The sequence below is a fragment of the Hippocampus zosterae genome, chromosome 4, assembly GCF_025434085.1.
Source record: "Hippocampus zosterae strain Florida chromosome 4, ASM2543408v3, whole genome shotgun sequence".
In the NCBI taxonomy this organism is placed as follows: domain Eukaryota; kingdom Metazoa; phylum Chordata; class Actinopteri; order Syngnathiformes; family Syngnathidae; genus Hippocampus; species Hippocampus zosterae.
The window spans coordinates 1,436,542-1,459,776 of record NC_067454.1 but is presented as its reverse complement, the minus strand read 5'-3'; the positions used below and the strand labels follow the sequence as shown (position 1 = coordinate 1,459,776).

The following is a 23,235-nucleotide window of genomic DNA, read 5'->3' as shown; positions in this document are numbered from 1 at the left end:
GATTAGCAAGTCCAATGCAGGAGGCGGGTGGGCGATCAGAAGAGAGCGCGCTAGACTCGGACACAAAGGGCTTGATTGTTGATTCAGTGTTGACCGTCGTTCGCCGTCAAGAGATCTGCTCCCGTCGATGTTGAAGACAATTTTCCCCGTGTTGTGGAGACCTGGTTTAAAATCCCCTCCATGTCCACACTGAGTCGATTTAAACGGAACCGGATGTCATGCATCAAGTATTGGTGTAAAAAATGCGCAATAGGAAAACAAGGATTCTGAACACAATCACTCTTTGACACCTTGCACTTTATTCATCACAAGCAGACTTTTCTGTGTTACCACAAAAAGTCTTTTTTTCTTCCAAATGTAATTAGAGCTTCATTGTCGGCATTTGTGCCTCTTAACGTGATCATTTGCAGAGAATATTTTCTTGCACACGCTGAAAACGAACGGGCTTCCGCAAGTGGGTGATCTTGCTAATCTTTTCTGTGTGCGTTGCAAATTGTACTCAGTCGGTGAATGTTTTACAGCTAAATGATCAGGCAAAAGGTTTGTCTCCTGTATGGGTTCTTGTGTGCCTTTTTAAATTTCCCTTGTGAGAGAATCTTTTACCACAAACTAAGCAGGCGACGGGCTTCTCTCCAGTGTGAGTTCTTTTGTGTAATGTTAAATTTCCCCTTTCAGAGAATCTTTTACCGCAAACAGAACAGTCGAAAGGTTTCTCTCCGGTGTGCGTTCTCATGTGCTTTCTTAAATCTCTCTCGAGATAGTATCTTTTGCCACAATCAGAGCAGCCAAAGGGTTTTTCTCCACCGTGCGCTCCTATGTGTAACTTTAAATATGCCTTCTGGGTGAATCTTTTATTGCATACTGGACATTGAAATGGTTTTTCTCCGGTGTGTGATATTGTGTGGTCCATGAGACTTTTCTTGAGAAAGTACCTTTTACCACAAACCGTGCATTCAAAAGGTTCCTCTCCAGCGTGTGTTCTCGTGTGTGTTTTCAAATGTCTCCGTTCAGCGAATCCTTTACCACACACGGAGCAGGAAAAGGGGTTTCCCCCGGTATGTATTGTTGCGTGCTTTGTCATCGATTGTCTACAAGAGAACCCTTTACCACATACTGAGCAGACGAAAGGTTTTTCTCCAGTATGGATTCGTGTGTGCGCGCTCATATTTTGTTTACGAGCGAATCTTTTGCCGCAAATTGAGCAGACAAACGGTTTCTCTCCAGTGTGGGTCATCATGTGAATCTTTAAAACTGATTTGAAAACAAACCTTTTGCCACACCGAGAACATTTCCAGCGTTTGTTCTTATTACGACATGTTCTTTCACCTTGAGCGTGTTCATCATCGGTGTCGGAGGAGTGCGAAGTTATGTCGTCACTATCTGATAGCGGCGCTAACAGTCTGTCTGGGTGCGCTCCTCCGCAGCGCTCTCCATCCCCTTCGGCCTTCACGTGTGGACTAGAGCTGCTGCTTGGAGACTGCACCCCTTTGTTCTCCTCATGCTGACCTTCGTCTTCATCATCTTCACTCTTGAAAGAGACAGAGGCCAATGGTAGACGGCCGATATCAGCCTCCTGCTCTTCCTCTTTAACGCGGGGGTGCGCACACTCCTGCTCTTCCTCTTTAATGCGGGGGTGCGCACACTCCTCTTGAGCGTAAGCGTTCTCTGGCTTTTGATGCTCAGGACGAAGATATTTTTCAGCGCCATCTGTAGGAAATGCGACAAACACATGGTCAGGTATCAACAAGTCATAAAACACTGTGCTTGAACACACTAAGAAGAGTAGGTGTGGCGCCTGCGCACAACAACAACAGTCCAAGAGACGTTTAATGCAGAGCTGATCAAATTTTCAGACAAGCAGCCAGCCCACAAAGTCTGTCTGGTTTGATTTGTTGTTGATGATGATTGTAAAGGGGATAACGTGGAGTGAGGAGATGTTAGGCACTTTATTGGTCCCACACAGAAATGATAACACAGTTCAAACAAGTTGTATGAAGCTAAAGAACTCTTACCGTATGCCATTAGGGTGGAGAGCCAACACCCTCAGCAGAGTGAGCTTCAATACGAGCTGGGCGTCCGTACGCTACCCACAGCAGACTCTGCCGAATGATCTCGGTCCTCCTCCTTTTATTCTATAATGTGTGCTAGGGAGGGGGTGAGTGGCCATTCTCACTTCCCCCCAGCCACATTACTTTTGTTGTGTAACCAAGTGGCATATCTGAGAACATCCTGTTTTGTACTTTTTCCACATACTATCAGCAGATGTACTTCTGCTTTTAATCATGAGTTTTCGCCAATAACAGGATGTGTCTCAAGAGTTCCAGTAAAAACATGTTATTCAAGCCTTTATGCAATAAACAAACTCTAAACACAATAATCATTAATACAACGATATATATTGATTAGGGCGGCCCGGTAGTCCAGTGGTTAGCACGTGGGCTTCACAGTGCAGAGGTACCGGGTTCGATTCCCGCTCCGGCCTCCCTGTGTGGAGTTTGCATGTTCTCCCCGGGCCTGTGTGGGTTTTTTCCGGGTGCTCCGGTTTCCTCCCACATTCCAAAAACATGCGTGGCAGGCTGATTGAACACTCTAAATTGTCCCGAGGTGTGAGTGTGAGCGTGAATGGTTGTTCGTCTCTGTGTGCCCTGCGATTGGCTGGCAACCGATTCAGGGTGTCCCCCGCCTACTGCCCGGAAACAGCTGGGATCGGCTCCAGCACCCCCCGCGACCCTAGTGAGGATCAAGCGGTTCGGAAGATGGATGGATGGATATATTGATTAATGAAAACCTCGTGCGCGCGCCGGTAAGGGTAGATCCCGTGAGGTTAGTTGATCGAAAAGTAGATCTTCGATCCAAAAAGTTTGGGCACCCCTGGCCTAGATGTTCTACTTCAAAAACGAGGATTCCGTTAAAAATAAACAGGAGAATGCTTTTCGATATAACGTACTAGAGGGAAAAAAGATAAAAGAGGCGACCAAACCTGTTTTGTGTAACAAATTTGGAGGCCTTTTGGTCACAGCGTCCAGTAGTTGGTGTTGTCGCTCGTTTACTTTTGCTGCAGAAAGTGCCACTTGGCACTCTTCTTCTTTCACACGTCTGGCGCACATTTTCACGCGGTAATCACAAGCCTTTACACCCACACTTGCTCTCTGCTTCGCGATATGATGACAACAAACGCGACTCTTTGTTAAGCGGCTAGCACGCTAAACTAAGCTAAGCAAGGTAGAAAAACGAAGAAGCTCGGCCTCGGTTGGTTCTTCTTCGTCTTTCCGAGGAGGGGCAGTGTAATTGCGACATGGCGAAATACTGCCCTCCTCAGATTTCGCAACATTGCCTTTGAAACGAGATGATGGTTCTCTTTATTCAGAAACATTTGCCCGAAGAACAACAATAAACTTGTTGTCAGCGGCTTACTTATGCAGTATACCCGAGTGTCCCCCCCCCTCAAGGCGGCTGGATAAACGGAGGAAAAATCTGCGTCTGCGTGACAGTCTCTTGCTTTATTAGAATTGGTCAGTAGCCAAGTATAACACACACAGCATAAATAATGGACAAACCGGACGTTGGAACAGAACTTTCAAAGTAAAACAGGAAATAATTGAGAGCATTTTTGTCTGTTCACAACAAAACTCCTAAATATTATCTATCTATCTATCTATCTATCTATCTATCTATCTATCTATCTATCTATCTATCTATCTATCTATCTATCTATCTATCTATCTATCTATCTATCTATCTATCTATCTATCTATCTATCTATCTATCTATCTATCTATCTATCTATCTATCTATCTATCTATCTATCTATCTATCTATCTATCTATCTATCTATCTATCTATCTATCTATCTATCTATCTAGTAATGCTTTGATACATGGCTGAATTTATTTTTAATCTTCTCATCGGATTAGTTTCACAGGAGTCAATTTAACGTTTTTCCGCGTTGTGCTGACCATGGGACTAAATTTGTCCAAGTAGAGTTGCCGTACAACTTCCGCATACGTAGGGCATAATGACGGGCGCTTTCACTAAATTACAATTGCTCCTGAACCTGTACTGGAAGCATTTAAGGTTTCACACCGTACGTCCCAGCAATATCTCGATGGAGGAAACGTCATAGATGCAGTTGTCGTGCCATTCTGGTACACGTTGAACTTTAGCTTTGCCGAGTTGACCTGAATTTGGCGTTTCTTCGCTTGCTCCTAACAAAGAGACGCGTTTGTGATGAAGACATCACTAAGCAGAAAGAATGCATTAAGCCTTGGGTTTATAGCGTGAAATGTGTGCAAAGAGAGTGAAAGGAGACTACGAGGAGGGACTTTCTCGTACAAAAGAAGAGAACGAGCGGCAAGGTCAACTTCAGGACGCTGTTTTCCAAAAGCTTCAAGATGTGTCTCACAGAGCAGGTTACTTCATATTTTCTTCTCCCTTATCTGCTTTCTTTGGGAAAGGATATTCACGTGTTTATTTCTCAAAACTCATTTGTGACGTTTGGCCCCCGATTGATGCCACTAGTGCCGTTTGAATTTGCAAACCCTCTCCCAACGTTGTGTTAAACACGAATACAATGATTTGAAAATCATGGTCAATCTATTTTTACTTGAATGCACTACCGGCACAAGATATTTAATGTTCAAACACTGGCAAATAATCATTAACTTGAATATTTCATAGCTGCAACACGTTATGTTCCAAAAAAAAGCTGTGGCAGGTGGCAAAACGACTGACAAAGTGTAGGAGTGTTCATCAAACATATATTTGGAGCATCACACAGGTGAACAGGTATGGGGCCCGTAATTGGGTGGAAAAGGAGGTACCGGTACCCTGAATTGCTCAGTCATTCACAAGCAACAACAGGGTGAGGTTCACCTCTTTGTGAACAACCGCTTGGGAAAAAAAAAGGTCAAACAGTTTAAGGACAATGTTCCTCAATGTGAATTCCCAAGGAATCGACAGATTTCATAATCCGTAATGTCATCAAAAGACATTTATTGTACAGCAAAAAACACCGCCGTTTTCTCTGAGCCCGAGCTCATCTAAGATGGACTGAGGCAAAGCTGAGGAAAAGTGGAAGCGTTTTGTGGTCTGACGAGTCCACCTTTCAAATTGTTTTGGGAGATTGTGGATGTCATGGCCAAAGAGGAAAAGAGCCATCCGGACTGTTCTGGATGCAAAGCCAGCATCTGTGATGCTATGGAGCTCTGTTAGTGCCAGCGGCATGGGTAAGTTGCCTCAAATAGAACAGAAACATTGTAAAGTATGTATCGTATATTCAAACTAAAATGCTGAAGAAATTACACAAACATGGATTGCAGCTACTACGCATTTAATTTGAAGCCATGCATCATTGACAGTGTAGCTGGTATGCGCCGGTTTTCATGTTACCAGTGAGGAGCTAAAAGACTTCGACAAAGGATGCGTCAGACGCCCCTCGATTTTTTTTTTTAAGCTAACTGGTGGAAATTCCTCAATGCGAGTTGAAGACAATTAAGACGCTAACTTACGAGTCACGTTCAATGTTTCGAGGAGCGAGGACGAAGGAGCCTTGCAATTCAGAGACTTGCGATGGGAAATGTTTTGAGTGGGGCATTTACTTTTTTTTTTTTTTTTTGCTATCGCTGGTGAAAAAAAAGTGAGGATTACATCAATACACGCGATCAAAGTCGTAACATGACACCCGACAGAGCAAAGCCTGACTTCACCAACCCAAGTTTGTTTTCTTGGCTCCAACAGAGGTCAGTGAAGAATATCGTCATCCTGAGCAGCCTGAGCCCGCTCTGGTGAATGAGGAAGAGGCGCCAGACACCCACTACATCAAAGAGGAAGAAGAGGACAGTGATATTACCAACTTTCCTCTGACTGTCATTGTCAAGAGCGAAGATGATGTCGAAGAAAGCGAGCCCTGTGGAGGATCCCACATAACCTCACACTTTCCTGATGCAGACGAACGCGCTAAAAGTGACACGGCGAGTCGAAGGGTCACCAAACGCTGGAATTGTTCTCAGTGTGAAAAAACTTTTGGCTTTGAGTCTCTCTTGAAAAAGCACGTGGTTAGCCACACGAGAACGAAAGCTTTCAGTTGCTCCGATTGTGGGAAGAGATTCACTCGTCAGGGACATTTGAACACTCACGTCAGAACACACACTGGGGAAAAACCTTTTTGCTGCACAGTGTGTGGCCTTAGGTTAACGCAAAAGAGTAGCTTAACCAATCACGTGAGAACGCACACTGAAGAGAAACCATTTGTGTGCTCACTTTGTGGTAAAACGTTCTCGGTAAAGCGCTATTTGATAGCACACGTCAGTACACACGCTGGGGAGAAACCTTTTGCCTGCACAGTTTGCGGTAAAAGATTCTCCGGCAAGAGACATTTAGTCGAACACACGAAAACGCACACTGGGGAGAAACCTTTTGCCTGCATACTGTGCGGTAAAAGGTTCACCCAGAAGGGGCATCTCAGAAAACACAAAAGAATTCACACCGGTTGAGAAAGCATTCCGTTGCAAAGGGTGGGGGACGCCATTCGGATCAGGTTTTCGAGAAACAAGCAGCGAATGATGAATTGTCAAGTGACTTACCTGTGCTAAGCTGTAAAGTCTACAATATGTGCTCCTGAATAAATACGTCTTCAGACTCTGCGAGTATTCAGTGTGTATTATAGCGCCCTAAATGTATGCCTTTCACCGTCTTACAACGCATAGAAGAATCCAATCCTCAGCTGAAAAAAAAAAAGTATTGCCTTTCGATGCCAAACTCGAATGTCAACCTGGCCTCCACATTGCACGTCCACGCGTCAGCTGGTGTCAAAAGCCAATTTAGCTTTCCGGATTGAAAAATATAAACGGTGTCGTCCTTCTTTTATTCAGCGCCACAAACAAATAAACTGCAGGGCCTCTATTTGGATGGATGACCACCTGGGGAGGGCTGCCAGCTTTTTGCACCTTTTACTTACGACCACCAGAGGGCATTGTTGTTGTTTCTAGTCGGGTCTCCACGTTTCTGCTTTTTGAGAACCTGCTTCTTATGAAGATACTGTATACTGTACTCCATCCATCCATCCATCCATCCATCTACCGCTTATCCGGGGCCGGGTCGCGGGGGCAACAGCTTTAGCAGGGAAGCCCAGACTTCCCTCTCCCTAGCTACTTCTTCCAGCTCTCCCCGGGGGATCACGAGGCGTTCCCAGGCCAGCTGGGTGACATAGTCTCTCCAGCGTGTCCTGGGTCTTCCTCGGGGTCTCCTCCCGGTGGGACATGACCGGAACACCTCAACGGGGAGGCGCTCGGGGCATCCGGATCAGATGCCCAAGCCACCTCATCTGGCTCCTCTCGATGTGGAGTTAGAAGCGGCTCGACTCTGAGCCCCTCCCGGATGACCGAGCTTCTCACCTTATCTCTAAGAGAGAGTCCGGACACCCTGCAGAGAAAACTCATTTCGGCCGCTTGTAACCGGGATCTCGTTCTTTCGGTCACGACCCATAGCTCGTGACCATAGGTGAGGGTTGGGACATAGATCGACCGGTAAATTGAGAGCTTCGCCCAGGGGTGTCCAAAGTCGGTCCTCAAGGGCCGCTGTCCTGCCCGTCTTCCAGTTTTCCCAGGAGCAACACACCTGATTCAAATAATCAGGATCCTTCTAATGCTGCTTCCGAGCTGGCTGATGATCTGATCATCTGAATCAGGTGTGTTGCAGCCAGGAGAGATGGAAAAACAGGCAGGACAGTGGCCCCCCAGGACCGGATGTGGACACGCCTGCTGTACATAATCCGGCGGCACGGTGCTCAACCGGTTAGCCTCACAGCGCAGAGGTGCAGGGTTCGATTATGGCTCTGGCCTTCCTGTGTGGAGTTTGCATGTTCTCCACGTGGCAAGTGGGTTTTCTTCGGGTACTCCGGCTTCCTCCGAAGTCAGCTCTGAGTAGCTCCCGCGCGGCCGGCTCACTCGTGAGGATAAAACAGATCGGATTGGATGGATTTGGTTTGTATTCTCATTCATTAAAAAAAAACAAAAACAGTCATTTAAAAATACATTTTAGATCATCAAATATGAATATATTCACAGAATTATTGTATGAATATATGTATACAACATCTTTTATGTTATTGTAATTATATTTGACGATCTTAAAGTGGGGAAACTATGCAGATTTTTGGGGCGAGAGGGCAAATATTTGTTTTCACTTCTAGATGAACTGTGTGAGGGCCCCCATCTGTCTTGTAAAGTGCCACATCAAACTTTTGCACTTGGGATCCCAAATTCTGAGTCAAAGAATTACACGCATACACTTTAAAATAACCAAACTGAGCTTCAAAAGGCTAAACCAAAGAGAGGCTCCTGCCATCCTTACTTACACCCGCACTTGGATGAGTCAGAGTTTCTCTCCAGTAGTTTATTTGAGGCTTCATTTTTCGCTGCTCTTCTCAACAGAACACTTGTGCCTGTGAACCAGATACCTGCGGGAGAATTGCTTTTCGCACACGTCGCAAGTGAACGGCTTCTCACCGGTGTGTCTTCTGGTGTGCCGAACCAATGCTGAACTATCACTGAAACTGAACTTGCACACTGCGCAGGCAAAAGGTTTCTCACCGGTGTGTGTTCTCACGTGCGTTCTTAAATGCGCTTTCTGAGTGAATTTTTTGGCGCAAACTGGACAAGCAAAAGGTTTTTCTCCAGTGTGTGTCCTCATGTGAGCTATCAGATGGGTCTCTTGAATCACTCGATGACCACACACCGAGCAGGCAAATGGTTTCTCCCCAGTGTGTGTTCTTGTGTGCCTTATTAAGCTTTTCTTTATGGAGAAACGTTTGCCACAAAGGGAGCAGCCAAAAGGCTGCTCTCCGGTGTGCATTTTCATGTGCGCTTTCAAGCCCCATTTTGAAACGAAGGTTTTCCCACACTGAGAACAGTCCACGTGTTCGTTGTCAGGGTGACATGTCATATCGCCTTCAGACTCTTCTTCATCATCATCATCAGAGGAGTGTGACGTGAAGTCGCTATCTGAGAGTGGAGCGAGGAGGCTGGTTGCTCGGGATGCATTTCCTTCAGTGGGCCTGTTCCGACTTGAGCCGCTGCAGCTCGGAGCCTCCACCCGTCGGTTCACCTCACTGGGAGCGTTGGCTTCATGATCTTCACTCTTCAAAAGGACAACCGTCAATGGCAAACGGGTGATGTCGGCTTCCTGCACTTCCACCTTAACGTAGGAGAGCTCTGACTCCGCTTCCTCTTTAATGAGGCGAGTCTCTGGCCACTCCTCCTCCTCCTTAATGCGAGGATGCATTGACTTGTCGTCCATTTGATGTGGTCGGGGGTGGGGCCTCAGCTGCTCAGGATGACGACACACTTCACTGGCGCCTGCAGGACAAAAGGAGACAAAGACAAATGCTTTCATGAAGTCAAACGTGGCACAAACTCTCATGTTGCGACTTTAACGAAGTACGTTATTGTTCTTAAATGTTTTTTTTTTTCGGGGGGGGGGCAGGGCGGGTTTATCAGGAATATGTAGGCGGTTGAAAAATTCCATTTATGTTCCTTCAACAGTTTTATTAAGTCTAAGTACAAACTCCCCAAATGATAACCACGAGGGAGATGGAAATATCATAGCAATACTGGTGTAAAGCGACGGCCCGGTAGTCCGGTGGTTAGCACGTGGGCTTCACAGTGCAGAGGTACCGGGTTCGATTCCAGCTCCGGCCTCCCTGTGTGGAGTTTGCATGTTCTCCCCGGGCCTGCGTGGGTTTTCTCCGGGTGCTCCGGTTTCCTCCCACATTCCAAAAACATGCGTAGCAGGCTGATTGAACACTCTAAATTGTCCCTAGGTGGGAGTGCGAGTGCGAATGGTTGTTCGTTTCTGTGTGCCCTGCGATTGGCTGGCAACCGATTCAGGGTGTCCCCCGCCTACTGCCTGGAGACAGCTGGGATAGGCTCCAGCACCCCCCGCGACACTAGTGAGGATCAAGCGGCTCGGAAGATGAATGAATGAATGAATAAAAGTTAACACGTAGCCGCGGCATCGTCGCTCGAATCATCTTAACAGCCATCCGTCTTTTGATAAATACAGTCTTCAAAAGAACGATTAGCTGTTGTATCCTTTCGCTGACCTGCCATTACTAACGACGGCGACGTTATTTGTCATCCATCGCAACAGATCATTTGACACGAAAATACTTTTTTTTTCCAGCGATCTACGCCAAATTAACTTACACGGAGAAGCGTGTCAAGGTAAATTGAGAAGTTTACTCGTACGGGAAGAATTATGATTGAAGGATATTTTGCTCACGTTAAGTAGTCATGAAACGTACTGCTCGCAGCCTATCCGCAGTCATGTTAAGTGCTGTAATTGTGAGTGCCTTCTCTTCTAATACGTGTACTGTACACTTATTTTCTTTTTCTTCTTCTTCTTCTTTTTGCTCTTCTTCTTCTTCTTGCTTTTCTTCCTTTGTTTCTTCTTCGCCCCCTTTGCTGCTGTTGCCGCTGAATTTTTCTTCGTTTTTCTCCTGCTTATACGTCTTCTTCCTCCACTTTTTCCTCCTCCTCCTCCCCCTCTCCATCCTGCTCCTCCCCCCTCCTCGTTTTCTTCATCGTCATATGGAGTTTTATGGTGGTCGGCGAGAATATTTCACCTGCATTACTGCCGTTTAAGGGCGGCCCGGTAGTCCAGTGGTTAGCACGTCGGCTTCACAGTGCAGAGGTACCGGGTTCGATTCCAGCTCCGGCCTCCCTGTGTGGAGTTTGCATGTTCTCCCCGGGCCTGCGTGTGTTTTCTCCGGGTGCTCCGGTTTCCTCCCACATTCCAAAAACATGCATGGCAGGCTGATTGAACACTCTAAATTGTCCCTAAGTGTGAGTGTGTGTGCGAATGGTTGTTTGTTTCTGTGTGCCCTGCGATTGGCTGGCAACCGATTCAGGGTGTCCCCCGCCTACTGCCCAAAGACAGCTGGGATAGGCTGCGGCACCCCCCGCGACCCTAGTGAGGATCAAACGGCTCGGAAAATGAATGAATGTATGAATACTGCCATTTACTGGTAAGGAGTGTGAAGCATACCTGCTTTCATGGTAGTTTCTTTCGTCTAAAAACGCCTTACCATACATGGTCGTTTTTTTCGGCTAAAAACGCCTTTCTATACATGGTCATTTTTTGGGGGGATTAAAACGCCTTACTATACATGGTCGTTTTTTTCGGCGAAAAACGCCTTTCTATACATGGTTGTATTTTTCGTCTAAAAACGCCTTACTGTACATGGTGTTTTTTTTCTGGCTAAAAACGCCTTACTTTACATGGTCGTTTTTTGGGGCGAAAAACGCCTTACTATACATGGTCGTTTTTTTCGGCTAAAAACGCCTTACTATACATGATTGTTTTTTTTGGTCTAAAAACGCCTTACTATACATGGTCGTTTTTTTGGGCGAAAAACGCCTTACTATACATGGTCGTTTTTTTGGGCGAAAAACGCCTTACTATACATGGTCGTTTTTTTGGGCGAAAAATGCCTTACTATACATGGTCGTTTTTTTCGGCTAAAAACGCCTTTACATGGTCCTTTTTTCGGCGAAAAACGCCTTACTATACATGGTCGTATTTTTCGTCTAAAAACGTCTTACTATACATGGTGTTTTTTTCTGGCTAAAAACGCCTTACTTTACATGGTCGTTTTTTGGGGCGAAAAACGCCTTACTATACATGATTGTTTTTTTTCGTCTAAAAACGCCTTACTATACATGGTCGTTTTTTTTGCCTAAAAACGCCTTACTATACATGGTCGTTTTTTTTTCGGCTAAAAATGCCTTTACATGGTCCTTTTTTTGGCGAAAAACGCCTTACTATACATGGTCGTTTTTTTGTCTAAAAACGGCGTACTCAACATGGTCGTTTTTCTGGCTAAAAACGCCTTACTTTACATGGTCGTTTTTTTCGGCTAAAAACGCTGTACTCTACATGGTCTTTTTTTTCGTATATATACTTTTATATATTTATAATATATTTATATATACTCGTATATTTTCGGGATATACTGTAGTGTTTTTTTCTGTATATTGTCTGTATATTTATAACTGGTGTTGCCATCGTTTTAGGTAGGTGTGTGTGTGTGTGTGTGTGTGTGTATGTACAAATTTTATTCAAATATAAAAAACGGACGTGCATTGTTGATCATGTGTTTCCAAGTTGGAAATCCATTTGTGAGCCACGCTAGCACAGGACGATATTGACAAGATTTTATAGCCCGATCAATGTCATTTCAAATCCCATTGATGATGTTTTCCACTTTGCCATTTTCCCTTTACACGACATGAAATGAATTGCAATTGTCTCTGAACCGTTCTCCGTTTATTTCTAAAACACACATGTTATATACAACAACAATCAAACTGATAAAGGAATAAATAGTAATTCGATTCAGTCCAACGGTTACACTCATGCAAGAGTTGGATGAAGTAGTGCGTTGACTGGTCATGCTTGCCGGGCAAGGCACGAGGATGTCGCCATAGAAAGCCGTCTCATATAAGCAGTGCTAACAATATCTGCACATCAAACTCACCGCAGAAACCATGTCGGGCAGTCCGACATTTTAAAATTGTGTGGAGTTATATCGCACATCTCGACTGTGACCTCACTCCCAACATGTGGTGCAGGTCTTCGACAGGTGCATGCCCGTGACCTGACATGTAACGCTTTTAACTGATTCAGTACCAGCCAATTCTGGACCAAGTCTGAAAAGACGTTTAAAAACGTCTTTGGGAGTGAATGAGTTAAGAGAGTATGAATGATTCGTCAATCGGACACATTTTCCTGACTCCGTTTTTGAATCATATTCGGAGCGTCTGTACCAAAATCAAGTGTCTCACACTTTTCAATACAAATTACACGGATGTTTGAAGGACTCATGACCAAAGAAAGCAATGACAATTCATCTGAACAGCATTGACGCCTCGAGCAGAGCGAGTGAACACACTCACTGTTTGAAAGACTTGGACACTTCGTCACAAAGACTCAACATTTCTTTACACTTCATTGATCGCTTCTCTTCTTACCAACACACTTGTGTTTCTTCACCTGATCCTTACGGGAGAATCTTTTCTCGCAAACATCGCAACTGTACGGCTTTTCACCGGTGTGTGTCCTGGTGTGGATTGTCAAAGTGCATCTTTGAGAGAAACTTTTGCCACAGAATGAGCATGAGTACAGTTTCTCCCCCGTGTGCGTTCTCATGTGTTTGACTAATCCAGAACGATCACTGAAACTTACGGTGCAGACGGAGCAGACAAATGGTTTCTCTCCAGTGTGTATTCTGGTGTGCGTCATCAACTGTCCCTTTATTGAGAATTTTTTACCGCAAAATGAGCACTCGTAAGGCTTCTCCCCTGTGTGAATGGTCATGTGATTGGTTAAACTAATCTTTTGAGTTAATCGAAGACCACACACGGAGCAGGAAAAAGGTCTCTCCCCGGTATGCGTTCTTGTGTGTGCTACTAAATGTCCCTTGATAGAGAATCTTTTGCCGCAAACTGAGCAGGGATAAGGCTTCTCTCCAGTGTGTGTTCTTGTGTGTGTTCTCAAATGTCCCTTGAGAGAGAAGGTTTGACCACAAACCGAGCAGGCAAAGGGTTTCTCTCCAGTGTGTGTCCTTGTATGGATTTTCAAATGTCCCTTCACAGAGAATCTTTTACCACAAACCGAGCAGGCAAAGGGCTTCTCCCCAGTGTGTATTCTCATGTGATTAGTCAAATTTACCTTTTGACTCAAGACAAGACCGCAGACTGTGCAGGGAAATGGTTTCTCCCCAGTGTGTGTTCGCGTGTGTGCTCGTAAATGCCCCTTCTGAGTGAATCTTTTCCCACAAATGGAGCAGGCAAAAGGTTTCTCCCCGGTGTGTGTTCTCATGTGTATTTTCAAGCCCCACTTTGAACTGGATACTTTGCCACACTGCGAGCATTTCCAATATGTGTCCGCATCACCTGGAGAGTGTTCATCATCGGTGTCAGGAGAGTCTGATAGTGGAGCTAAGAGCCCATCTTTTTGTGATCCTCCACGGCGCTCGCCATTACTTTCTTCCTCGCCATCACCTTCAATCTTCACAATGACACCAGCCGACGGAAACTGTGCGAGCTGAGTCTCCCGCTCTTCCTCTTTAATCTCCTGCCGCTCAGAACAAAGATATTCTTCGCCAATGTCTGCAGCACACAAGAAGACAAACAGGCGTTGTTTGGTCAAGTCAAGCTTCGCTTAGTCAAGTCTCACGTGGTGATTTTTATGTGGCTCATCACTTTGACTGGGACGAAGCAGCGGCCGCTCATCTTGCTCGGCATCACCTTCACTCTTCACAATGACCCCGGGAAAAGGAAATTCTGTGATGGCAGCTTCTTGCTCTTCCTCTTTAACGTAGGGCTGTTCTGACTCCTGCTTCTCCCTCTTGAAGCTCCATTCCTGCTGCTCAGGATGAAGATATTCATCACTGACATCTGCAGGACACGAGAAGACAAACACTTGGGTTGCTAAAGTCATTCATTCATCTTCCAAGCCGCTTGATCCTCACTAGGGTCGTGGTGGGTGCTGGAGCCTATCCCAGCTGTCTCCGGGCAGTAGGCGGGCGACACCCTGAATCGGTTGCCAGCCAATCGCAGGGCACACAGAGACAAACAACCATTCGCGCTCACACTCACACCTAGGGACAATTTAGAGTGTTCAATCAGCCTGCCACACATGTTTTTGGAACGTGGGAGGAAACCGGAGCACCCGGAGAAAACCCACGCCGGCCCGGGGAGAACATGCAAACTCCACACAGGGAGGCCGGAGTTGGAATCGAACCCGGTACCTCTGCACTGTGAAGCCGACGTGCTAACCACCGGACTACCGGGCCGCCCTTGCTAAAGTCAAGGTTTGCTCAGTCAAGTCTCATGCTGTGACTTTGATGCTTTGATTAGGTTTGAGAAGCACATTCACTTTAATTCTTCAGCAAAAACAGCAGTAGGCAACGATCACTGGTGCGATGAACGTTATTGGTGGCTGAATATAGAAACTCCCCCACGAACCCCCAAAAAACAAATCTTTGTTTTTGAAATGGCAATCACCGCTAAGTCTAAAGAAGAAAATGATTGCCGGGACATTTTTGCTCAAAGAGAGGTCTTTGTGTGTTTGCGCATTAGGTTTAGCGATCCAACCCAGAGTCATTCGCCGAGGTTCCAATTGACGCTAACAACACTAGTCGGCGTTACTGATGTATTTGTGGTGAGAAGGAGAGCAATAAAGTGCAAACTATTGAGATTTGTGATGGGCTTATTGCTATATTGATGAGGATGAGCAATGGATTCAAATGACATAAAATGTGTGTGGTTCATCCTTTTAATCTGTTTGATTAATTTTGGTGGCATTAAGAACTGTACAAATCCAGGAGGACGTTCAAGGTGAATACAATTGTTGTGATCTTTTCATAAGGTGGGGCAGGGATTGATTGTGTACTTTAAAAAGCTACGCTGGTTATATATACATATATTTTTTTTAATCAGTTTTGTCCAGTGGTCATTTTATGTTTCCAAATTTCCGCACACGTTTTGTACAATCTGAATGTACACTGTGTGGTGTTCGAGTTGTTATGGTGTCAAAGTACGAATGACATTTGCCCACCCTGCCCAGTGCACCTCGATTCTGTTTGTCGTGTCCACGGTGGCCTGAAGCAAGGCTGCCGTAGAGCCACCAAAACACCGGCAGTACTAGACATCGCACAGCGTGTTGTCATGAGATTCCATTGTTGGAAAAAAAAATGCGCACAATTTGCGTCTAGTTGAAATGACGAAGTGAACAAACCTGCTCTGTCATCGCGAGGCTCCTTGACAGCAGCGTCCAGTGGTTGATGTTGTCGCTCGCACTCCTCTTTTGTTCCAAAAGGTTCCTCCGCGTAATCTCCTTTCACACTTTTCGCACACATTTTCGCACGATTGCCACAACACTTTACAGTCACTCGCGACCTGTGCTTAAAGTGATCGCTGGACAACAAAGTCGTGTCTTTGTTAGCGGCTAGCAGGCTAACCTAAGCTAGCCCAAGACGCATCGACGTGCACGGAGACGAATTTATTTGGACTTAAAAGACAATAAAAGTAGTGATGCGATGTACTAACAATTTTGTTAGTATGCCATTAATCATTTAGGGAAGGATTTGTAATTGGGGCGCCTTTGATCAAACAAACCGTACACGGAAGTGAAGCTGCAACAGAAACAGCTGTACGGCAACGTCACTTGGACAAACTACGACGCTGTCGCAATATGGGTTTGCGCCACATATTGTAATCCATTGAGTGGAATCAGCTGGAATTGGCTCTGCATAGTTAAACGATTGATCCGTTGTAAGCATCAAATTAACGAGCCGCTTCGTCCATCGGAGCACTTTACCACATTCAAGGTTTTCGTCGAACACCCATCATTTGGCCAAGTGGGATTCCGTACTACTTTAGTGGCTGCTCTACTACTCCCACCGACGTTTTGTACCGCTCGAGCTTCTTCCAAGATTAATTCTGCACGTAGTGAAGTCGCGACATAATGAGTCCAACGTCACTTTAACGGGCGGCAAAGTCCTTGCTTCTGGCTTCTGGCATCCGGATACACTCGTCTCGTTGCACGTTGAAGGTTCTCGGGCTATTTTGCTAGGCTGAGCTTGCTAGCAGCTAACAAGGAAACGTATTTGGTTTCAATACATCGCACAGCAGAGATCGGGGGTGAGTGTGAAGTCTTGTGATCATCGTCTGTAAATGCGTTCAAAAAGTGCGAGAGAAGAGAACGATGGAGAACTTTCCGGAACAAAAAGAAGTGAACGACTGGACGTTGTTTTTGTCCAGCCCCGAGTAGGTTTGTACATGCAGGTCCTGATCGGGTTGAGCATGTGTCTGGGGTTTTTCTTTTCTGTTCGCGGGGCAAATATTTCACATTTTGATTGTTGACGACTGTGAAAATAGCTGATTTTCTAGTTCCAAATACAGGATTTATAAACGCGAGTCTCCAACCTCACCATAAATCTGAATATCTAAATATCTGATGAACATAACGTGAGGAAAATGTACTCTGCTCTTGCCACTTCATGGTAGAATTAGAAACAATGCTCAACGTTCTCAATTTATAGGCAAATTGTTTAACTCTGGACTAATGATCACCAAGACTTTGAGACTTGTTGAAAATTTTCCAGTTTCACACAACTTTATGTATTGAGTCCTGACCAAAACCTTGTTGCGTGGCACAACCTAAGAAGAGCTTTTCACTCGAAACAGTCATTTTGCTGCACTGCAACAGTTTTCTTAAGCGAAATTGTCGCAAATTCTTCTGCTCCCCCTGCGAATGGTGACAAATTCATTCATTCATCTTCCGAACCGCTTGATCCTCACTAGGGTCGCAGGGGGGTGCTGGAGCCTATCCCAGCCGTCTCCGGGCAGTAGGCGGGGGACACCCTGAATCGGTTGCCAGCCAATCGCAGGGCACACAGAGACGAACAACCATTCACACTCACACTCACACCAAGGGACAATTTAGAGTGTTCAATCAGCCTGCCACGCATGTTTTTGGAATGTGGGAGGAAACCGGAGCACCCGGAGAAAACCCACGCAAGCCCGGGAAGAACATGCAAACTCCACACAGGAAGGCCGGAGCTGGAATCGAACCCGGTACCTCTGCACTGTGAAGCCGGCGTGCTAACCACTGGACTACCGGGCCGCCATTGACAAATTCTACTCTGCAAAAATACAAAAAAAAAACATACAATTGTTTGTGTGGTTTTCATTTCAGCAGACTTAACCAAAATGTGTGTGTTTGCTTTTCTGTGTCCTGCAGACATGAGTGAGGACTATCTTGGTCCTGAGCAGTGGGAACCACAGCCATCCCGCATTAAGGAGGAAGAACAGGAGGCAGACGTTGCCAAGTTTCCATTGACTTTGGCCAGGGTGAAGGGTGAGGAATGTGACGGAAATCACCGCGGGGTTTCAAAAGAAGATGCTGCCGTAGCTCTCCTCACAGGGAGTGAGGACAGGTCATCGCACTCGCCTGGCACCGATGATGACGATGATGAGCGCTCAAAAGGCGAAAAGACATGCCACGCTAGTGACAAACGCTGGCAGTGTTCTCAGTGCGGGAAAACTTTTAGCTCCAAGTGGAATTTGAAGGTTCACGTGAGAAGTCACAAAGGGGAAAAACCTTTCGGTTGTTCAGATTGCGGTAAAAGATTTGCGGAGAAGGGACATTTGAACAGACACGGGAGAACGCACACTGGGGAAAAACCTTTTTCTTGCACGGTGTGTGGCATTAGATTAGCTCAAAAGATTAATTTAACAACGCACATGAGAACTCACACAGGTGAGAAACCCTTTGCCTGCCCATTTTGCGGGAAAAGATTCTCCATCAAGGGACATTTGAAAACACACACAAGGATACACACCGGCGAGAAACCTTTTTCCTGCTCCGTCTGCACTTTCAGTTTCAGCGAACGTTCCAAATTGGCGAAACACATGAGAACGCACACCGGGGAGAAACAGTTTAGCTGCTCAATTTGCCAGAAAAAATTTGCTCACAGGTGCACTTTGAAAACGCACACAAGAATTCACACCGGCGAGAAGCCGTTCACTTGCAACGCTTGTGAGAAAAGATTCTCTCGGAAGGATCAAATTAAGAGACACACGTGTCCTGGTAAGAACAGCAGCAAGTAATGAAGCTTTAAATCAACTGCGACAGGAAAATCATGCTCTAAAAGTGTATCTGGTATGTAAGGCCGAATCAAACACTGCACAAGTGTTCAAAAATGTCCAATTTTGGTCGAGGCTCAATGCAACTAAGCTAAATTGTATTTGTTCTCTTTGGTTCTGCCATTTGGGCTTTGCGTTGATGCTTGTTTTCATGCATTCATGACACGAATCAACATCACAGCGCTAAATCTTGATCTGTACTTGGTCTGTCAAGAAAACATATTCATGACCCCTTGGGATAAATGAGAAGACCTTTACAAATGCGCGGGGTAACAAAGTGGCCTGATATGTTTTGTTTACCTGTTTTTTCATTCATTCATTCATCTTCCGGGCCGCTTGATCCTCACTAGGGTCGCGGGGGGTGCTGGAGCCTATCCCAGCTGTCTCTGAGCAGTAGGCGGGGGACACCCTGAATCGGTTGCCAGCCAATCGCAGGGCACACAGAGACGAACAACCATTCACACTCACACTCACTTAGGGACAATTTAGAGTGTTCAATCAGCCTGCCACGCACGTTTTTGGAATGTGGGAGGAAACCGGAGCACCCGGAGAAAACCCACGCGGGCCTGAGTAGAACATGCAAACTCCACACAGGGAGGCCGGAGCTGGAATCGAACCCGGTACCTCTGCACTGTGAAGCCGACGTGCTAACCACTGGACTACCGGGCCGCCCGTGTTTACCTGTTTTATTGTATGCAAAACATGCAACGCTGCCTAGAAATGTATATGAAATCAATTGCAATCATGTACCGGTAATTATAGTGTATGTTTCGTAGTTGGTCAATTTCCAAATAAAATAGCTATTTTTTTCCAGAGTCCGTCCGTTCATGTTACAACGCTTATCCTCAATGGGGCCAAAGGTCAGCTACAGCCTATGCCGTCTTTCTTTGCGCAAGAGGTGGCCTGTATCGATTGGCCAGGTCCCAGAAAATCGTATTTTGGATTATTCGTGTGAATTTTACCAAAAGGTGCGTGTCTTCTGGTTAGTAGCCACAAGGGGGCTCCTTTTGATCGCCGGTCAGTCCACTTCGAGGCGAAGATAAACCTTGCTGGGTTTCTGGACCTTACGTTCCGCCTGGCTTTTAACATTGGGAGAGGGGAGCTACGTACAGATGCAAAAAGCACTTTTATTAATAAATTCATGTTGGAGAGTTCGGAAAATGTTTGTGGAGACGTTCATTCGTAATAGGAACTGATGATTAGAGTGTAAGGAGTGATTGAATTTTCAACACGACCCATGCAACCATGAAATTGTAGTTCCGTGCGTATTCGCCTACACTGTTTGTTCAATTCCTCGTTTGTTTTCGAATGTTATTATCGTAGCGACAGCATGTGGTTTGTCCAAGTGGACTTTCCGTCCGAATTCCATTCCAGCGCTCCTGACATTTTTGAAGGGTGCTAAACACCTTTTTGAGGGGTGGGGCTATATTTCATAACTCTTCCTGTATTCGTACTAGAATGACTAAGCCCAAGATGTAGTCGGAGCTGTACTGGTGGAAAACATCGCTACGTGTTTTCGTTATGAACTCGTCCCGACAGACGTAGGACCTTCTCGAGTTAGCTTAGCTTCCTAGCTGCAAACTAGAGAGGCGCTTGTTAGCCACACAACGCTCAGCAAGGGAACGAGTCCGAGTATCAAGTGTTGATTATCTTTTGAAAATGTGTGCAAAGCGCGTGAAAGCAGAACAGTCAGAGGAGGAACTCTCTGGAACTAAAAAAGCGGAGCGTCAACGGATGGCCGCTGTTTTCAAGAGGCCTCAACATGTAACACGCGGAGAAGGTTTGTTCGCTTGCGCTCAATTATTTCGTTACGACTTTTTATTTTCAACGCCATTCCCGCCACGTTTATTATGGACCTGCTTAAGAAATATAGCTCATACATACATAAGGACGTGAAAGTTTTTTTAGTGAGGCCAGGACACAGTTATAGCCGAGAATACAATTGCACAAACTGCATCTATTATAGCGTGAATATACAGGACCCCTTCTGACAGAGCCACCACAACTTTGGCTCACATTCCCCCGACGGGGTCTTTGTGTCCTGCATGGGTCTTCACCCCGAGCACCACCAAATGAAAGAAGAGGCGGAATTGCAGCCCTCTCAAATTAAAGGGACGAAGGAGCTGGAGCCACACCACATTAAAAACGCAGGAGGCTGATATAATCACCTCTCCATTGACCATCATAAAGAATGACGATTACGATGATGAAGAAGTTGATGACGGCCATTGTAGAGGATCTCAAGCAGACGACCTCGTAGCACCATCAGACAGTGACGACACAACATCACACTCTCCTGACACCAATGATGATGATGATGATGGTCACTCCAAAGGTGATACGACATGTCACATGGACAACAAGCACTTGAAGTGTCCTCACTGTGACCAAACTTTTTTGATCTAGTTGTCACTGAAAAGGCATTCAAGAAGACATCAAGTGATAAAAGACTTAGACACATGTGATGGCACACACCAGAATATGTACAGGGGAGAAACCTTTTGCCTGCTCAGTTCACGTGAACAGTTTCACTCTGAAGGGACATTTAAGGATGCACAGAAGAACACATGCTGGGGAGAAAAGTGTTGTCTGCTCAGACTATGGTAAAGGTTTTCACTCAGAAGGGACATAAATAGCACACACACACACACACACGGGAGAAAAAGCCTTTTTCTTGTTCAGTCTTGCATTCATGCAAAAAACAGAACAAAACACAGTTTAACAAATCTTCAGAGAATGCACACGTGTGAGAAACCTTTTGCCTGCACAGTTTGTGGGAAAGGATTCACGGTAAAGGCACAAATGAATACAACACACCAGAACTCATACTGGGGGGAAACCTTTTGCAAGCTTAATATGTGGTTTGGAATTCAATAATTAATTAGCAGACAACAACAGAGGTACAGCATGAGACATGACTCAGCAAAACTTGACTGCCAAACCATGCTTATTTTTCCTTCTTGTGTCCTGTAGACGTCTGTGAAGAATTTCTTGCTTCTGAGCAGCCGGAGCAGGAGCCCTTTCAAACAAATGAGGAGGAAGAGCCAGAGCTCTGCTGCAGCAAAGAGAAAGAGCAGGAGGCTGAAGCCACCGACTTTCCATTGACCGTCATAAAAAGTGAAGGTGATGACGAGGAAGGAGGTGGTGGAGATCACTGTGGCGGATCCCAACCAGACAGCCTCTTAGCTCCACTATCAGATTGTGATGACATAATGTCACAGTCCTCCGACGCTGATCAGGAACACTCAAAAGGTGAGATGAAATGTCGCGCTGACAATAAACACATGAAATGTTCGCAGTGTGACAAAACATTTGTCAACAAGTCAGCGTTGAAAAGACACACAAGAACCCACACCGGTGAGAAACCTTTTGCATGTTCGATATGTGAAAAAAGGTTCTCCATGAAGGGACATTTAAGAACACACACAAGAACACACACTGGAGAGAAACCTTTTTCCTGCTCAGTTTGTGGCAAGAGATTCACTCAGAAGGGACATTTGATCGCGCACACAAGAACACATACAGGGGAAGACACTTTTGTCTGCTCAGTATGTGGTCTCGTCTTAACTCAAAAGGTGAGTTTAACAAATCACATGAGGACACACACTGGAGAAAAACCTTTTGCTTGCCCAGTATGTGATCTTAGACTGACTCAAAGGGCTCACTTAACAACTCACATGAGGATACATAAAGTTGAGAAACCTTTTGCCTGTACAGTTTGTGAAAAACAATTTTCCGTCAAGGGAAGTTTAGTTAGGCACACAAGAACGCACACTGGAGAGAAACCCTATGCTTGCTTAGTTTGTGGTAAAAAATTCTCCATGAAGGGACATTTAATAACGCACACAAGAATACACACTGGAGAGAAACCGTACGCCTGCTCAGTCTGCGACTTCAGCTTCAGTGACAATTCCGCTTTGGTTCGACATTTGAGAACACACACCGGTGAGAAAGCATTCGGTTGCAGTGGCTGTGATCAACGATTTGCTTATAAGTATCAGATGGACAAACACGAGTGTGCTGGGAAGAAGAGCGCCAATCATTGAATCCACCCATCCATCTATCATGAGTGACCAATCTTTTTAAAACTGAGCCACTTCCTGGGTACTGATTGATAGACACTTCTGAAATAACAAGTAGAGTATGCCCAAATAACCTTGATGTGTTATTATGAATCGTTTACCATATTTGTTTTTGGGACGACACCGATCATGTTCACGATTGCTCACAATAATTAGGAAAGAACACTTTAACGCTTTATTTTGATAAATCTCTGCCAGGTATCATATTTTGATCACTTCTACAATGTTCCTGGAAAGTCACAACATCCCATCGGTGGTCATTGCTTTACGGTCTCTCACGCGAGATGGAAAAAATGTAAAGAAAAAGAGCCTTGGGTTGTGAAATTATGTGAATTGTCAATTCATGGAAAATAAATATGAATGAACCAACGATTTCCAAAATCGAAGGTATTTTATCATAATCCTGACTAAAATTAGATGGCAACTTGATAGTGGTGGTGATG

General features: G+C 45.4%; 5 protein-coding genes across 10 annotated transcripts in view; 3 read left to right on the top strand and 2 right to left on the bottom strand.

The window, feature by feature from the left end:
- LOC127599038 (gastrula zinc finger protein XlCGF57.1-like) overlaps positions 1–23,235 on the top strand; it is an 83,222-nt gene that overhangs the window by 56,239 nt on the left and 3,748 nt on the right. The window lies entirely within an intron of this gene.
- Positions 277–3,234, bottom strand: LOC127599057 (zinc finger protein OZF-like). 2 transcript variants are annotated; one of them, XM_052062715.1, is made up of 3 exons: positions 2,981–3,234; positions 1,627–1,707; positions 277–1,590 (listed from the first exon to the last, which is right to left on the bottom strand). In XM_052062715.1, exons 1-3 carry the CDS (start codon positions 3,105–3,107, stop codon positions 530–532), a joined length of 1,269 nt encoding a protein of 422 aa, XP_051918675.1. In that variant the 5' UTR covers positions 3,108–3,234; the 3' UTR covers positions 277–529. The 2 variants fall into 2 exon arrangements, with proteins under 2 accessions (XP_051918675.1, XP_051918674.1); XM_052062714.1 differs by having other exon boundaries at positions 277–1,707.
- Positions 3,946–6,637, top strand: LOC127599104 (gastrula zinc finger protein XlCGF7.1-like). 2 transcript variants are annotated; one of them, XR_007961996.1, is made up of 2 exons: positions 3,946–4,409; positions 5,737–6,637. XR_007961996.1 is itself a non-coding variant. In XM_052062792.1 (2 exons), the coding sequence occupies exons 1-2, from the start codon at positions 5,129–5,131 to the stop codon at positions 6,489–6,491; spliced, it is 852 nt and encodes a 283-aa protein (XP_051918752.1). In that variant the 5' UTR covers positions 4,416–5,128; the 3' UTR covers positions 6,492–6,637. The 2 variants fall into 2 exon arrangements, 1 of the variants encoding a protein (XP_051918752.1); XM_052062792.1 differs by lacking the exon at positions 3,946–4,409 and adding an exon at positions 4,416–5,225.
- LOC127599048 (zinc finger protein OZF-like) lies at positions 12,303–16,246 on the bottom strand. Its single transcript, XM_052062697.1, has 3 exons — positions 15,799–16,246; positions 14,262–14,456; positions 12,303–14,168 (listed from the first exon to the last, which is right to left on the bottom strand). Exons 1-3 carry the CDS (start codon positions 15,917–15,919, stop codon positions 13,006–13,008), a joined length of 1,479 nt encoding a protein of 492 aa, XP_051918657.1. The 5' UTR covers positions 15,920–16,246; the 3' UTR covers positions 12,303–13,005.
- LOC127599066 (gastrula zinc finger protein XlCGF7.1-like) lies at positions 16,370–23,162 on the top strand. 4 transcript variants are annotated; one of them, XM_052062727.1, is made up of 3 exons: positions 16,402–16,703; positions 17,806–17,922; positions 21,684–23,162. In XM_052062727.1, the coding sequence occupies exons 2-3, from the start codon at positions 17,808–17,810 to the stop codon at positions 22,754–22,756; spliced, it is 1,188 nt and encodes a 395-aa protein (XP_051918687.1). In that variant the 5' UTR covers positions 16,402–16,703; positions 17,806–17,807; the 3' UTR covers positions 22,757–23,162. The 4 variants fall into 4 exon arrangements, with proteins under 4 accessions (XP_051918688.1, XP_051918687.1, XP_051918689.1 ...); XM_052062728.1 differs by lacking the exon at positions 21,684–23,162 and having other exon boundaries at positions 16,370–16,703; positions 17,806–18,704; XM_052062729.1 differs by lacking the exon at positions 16,402–16,703 and having other exon boundaries at positions 17,867–18,001.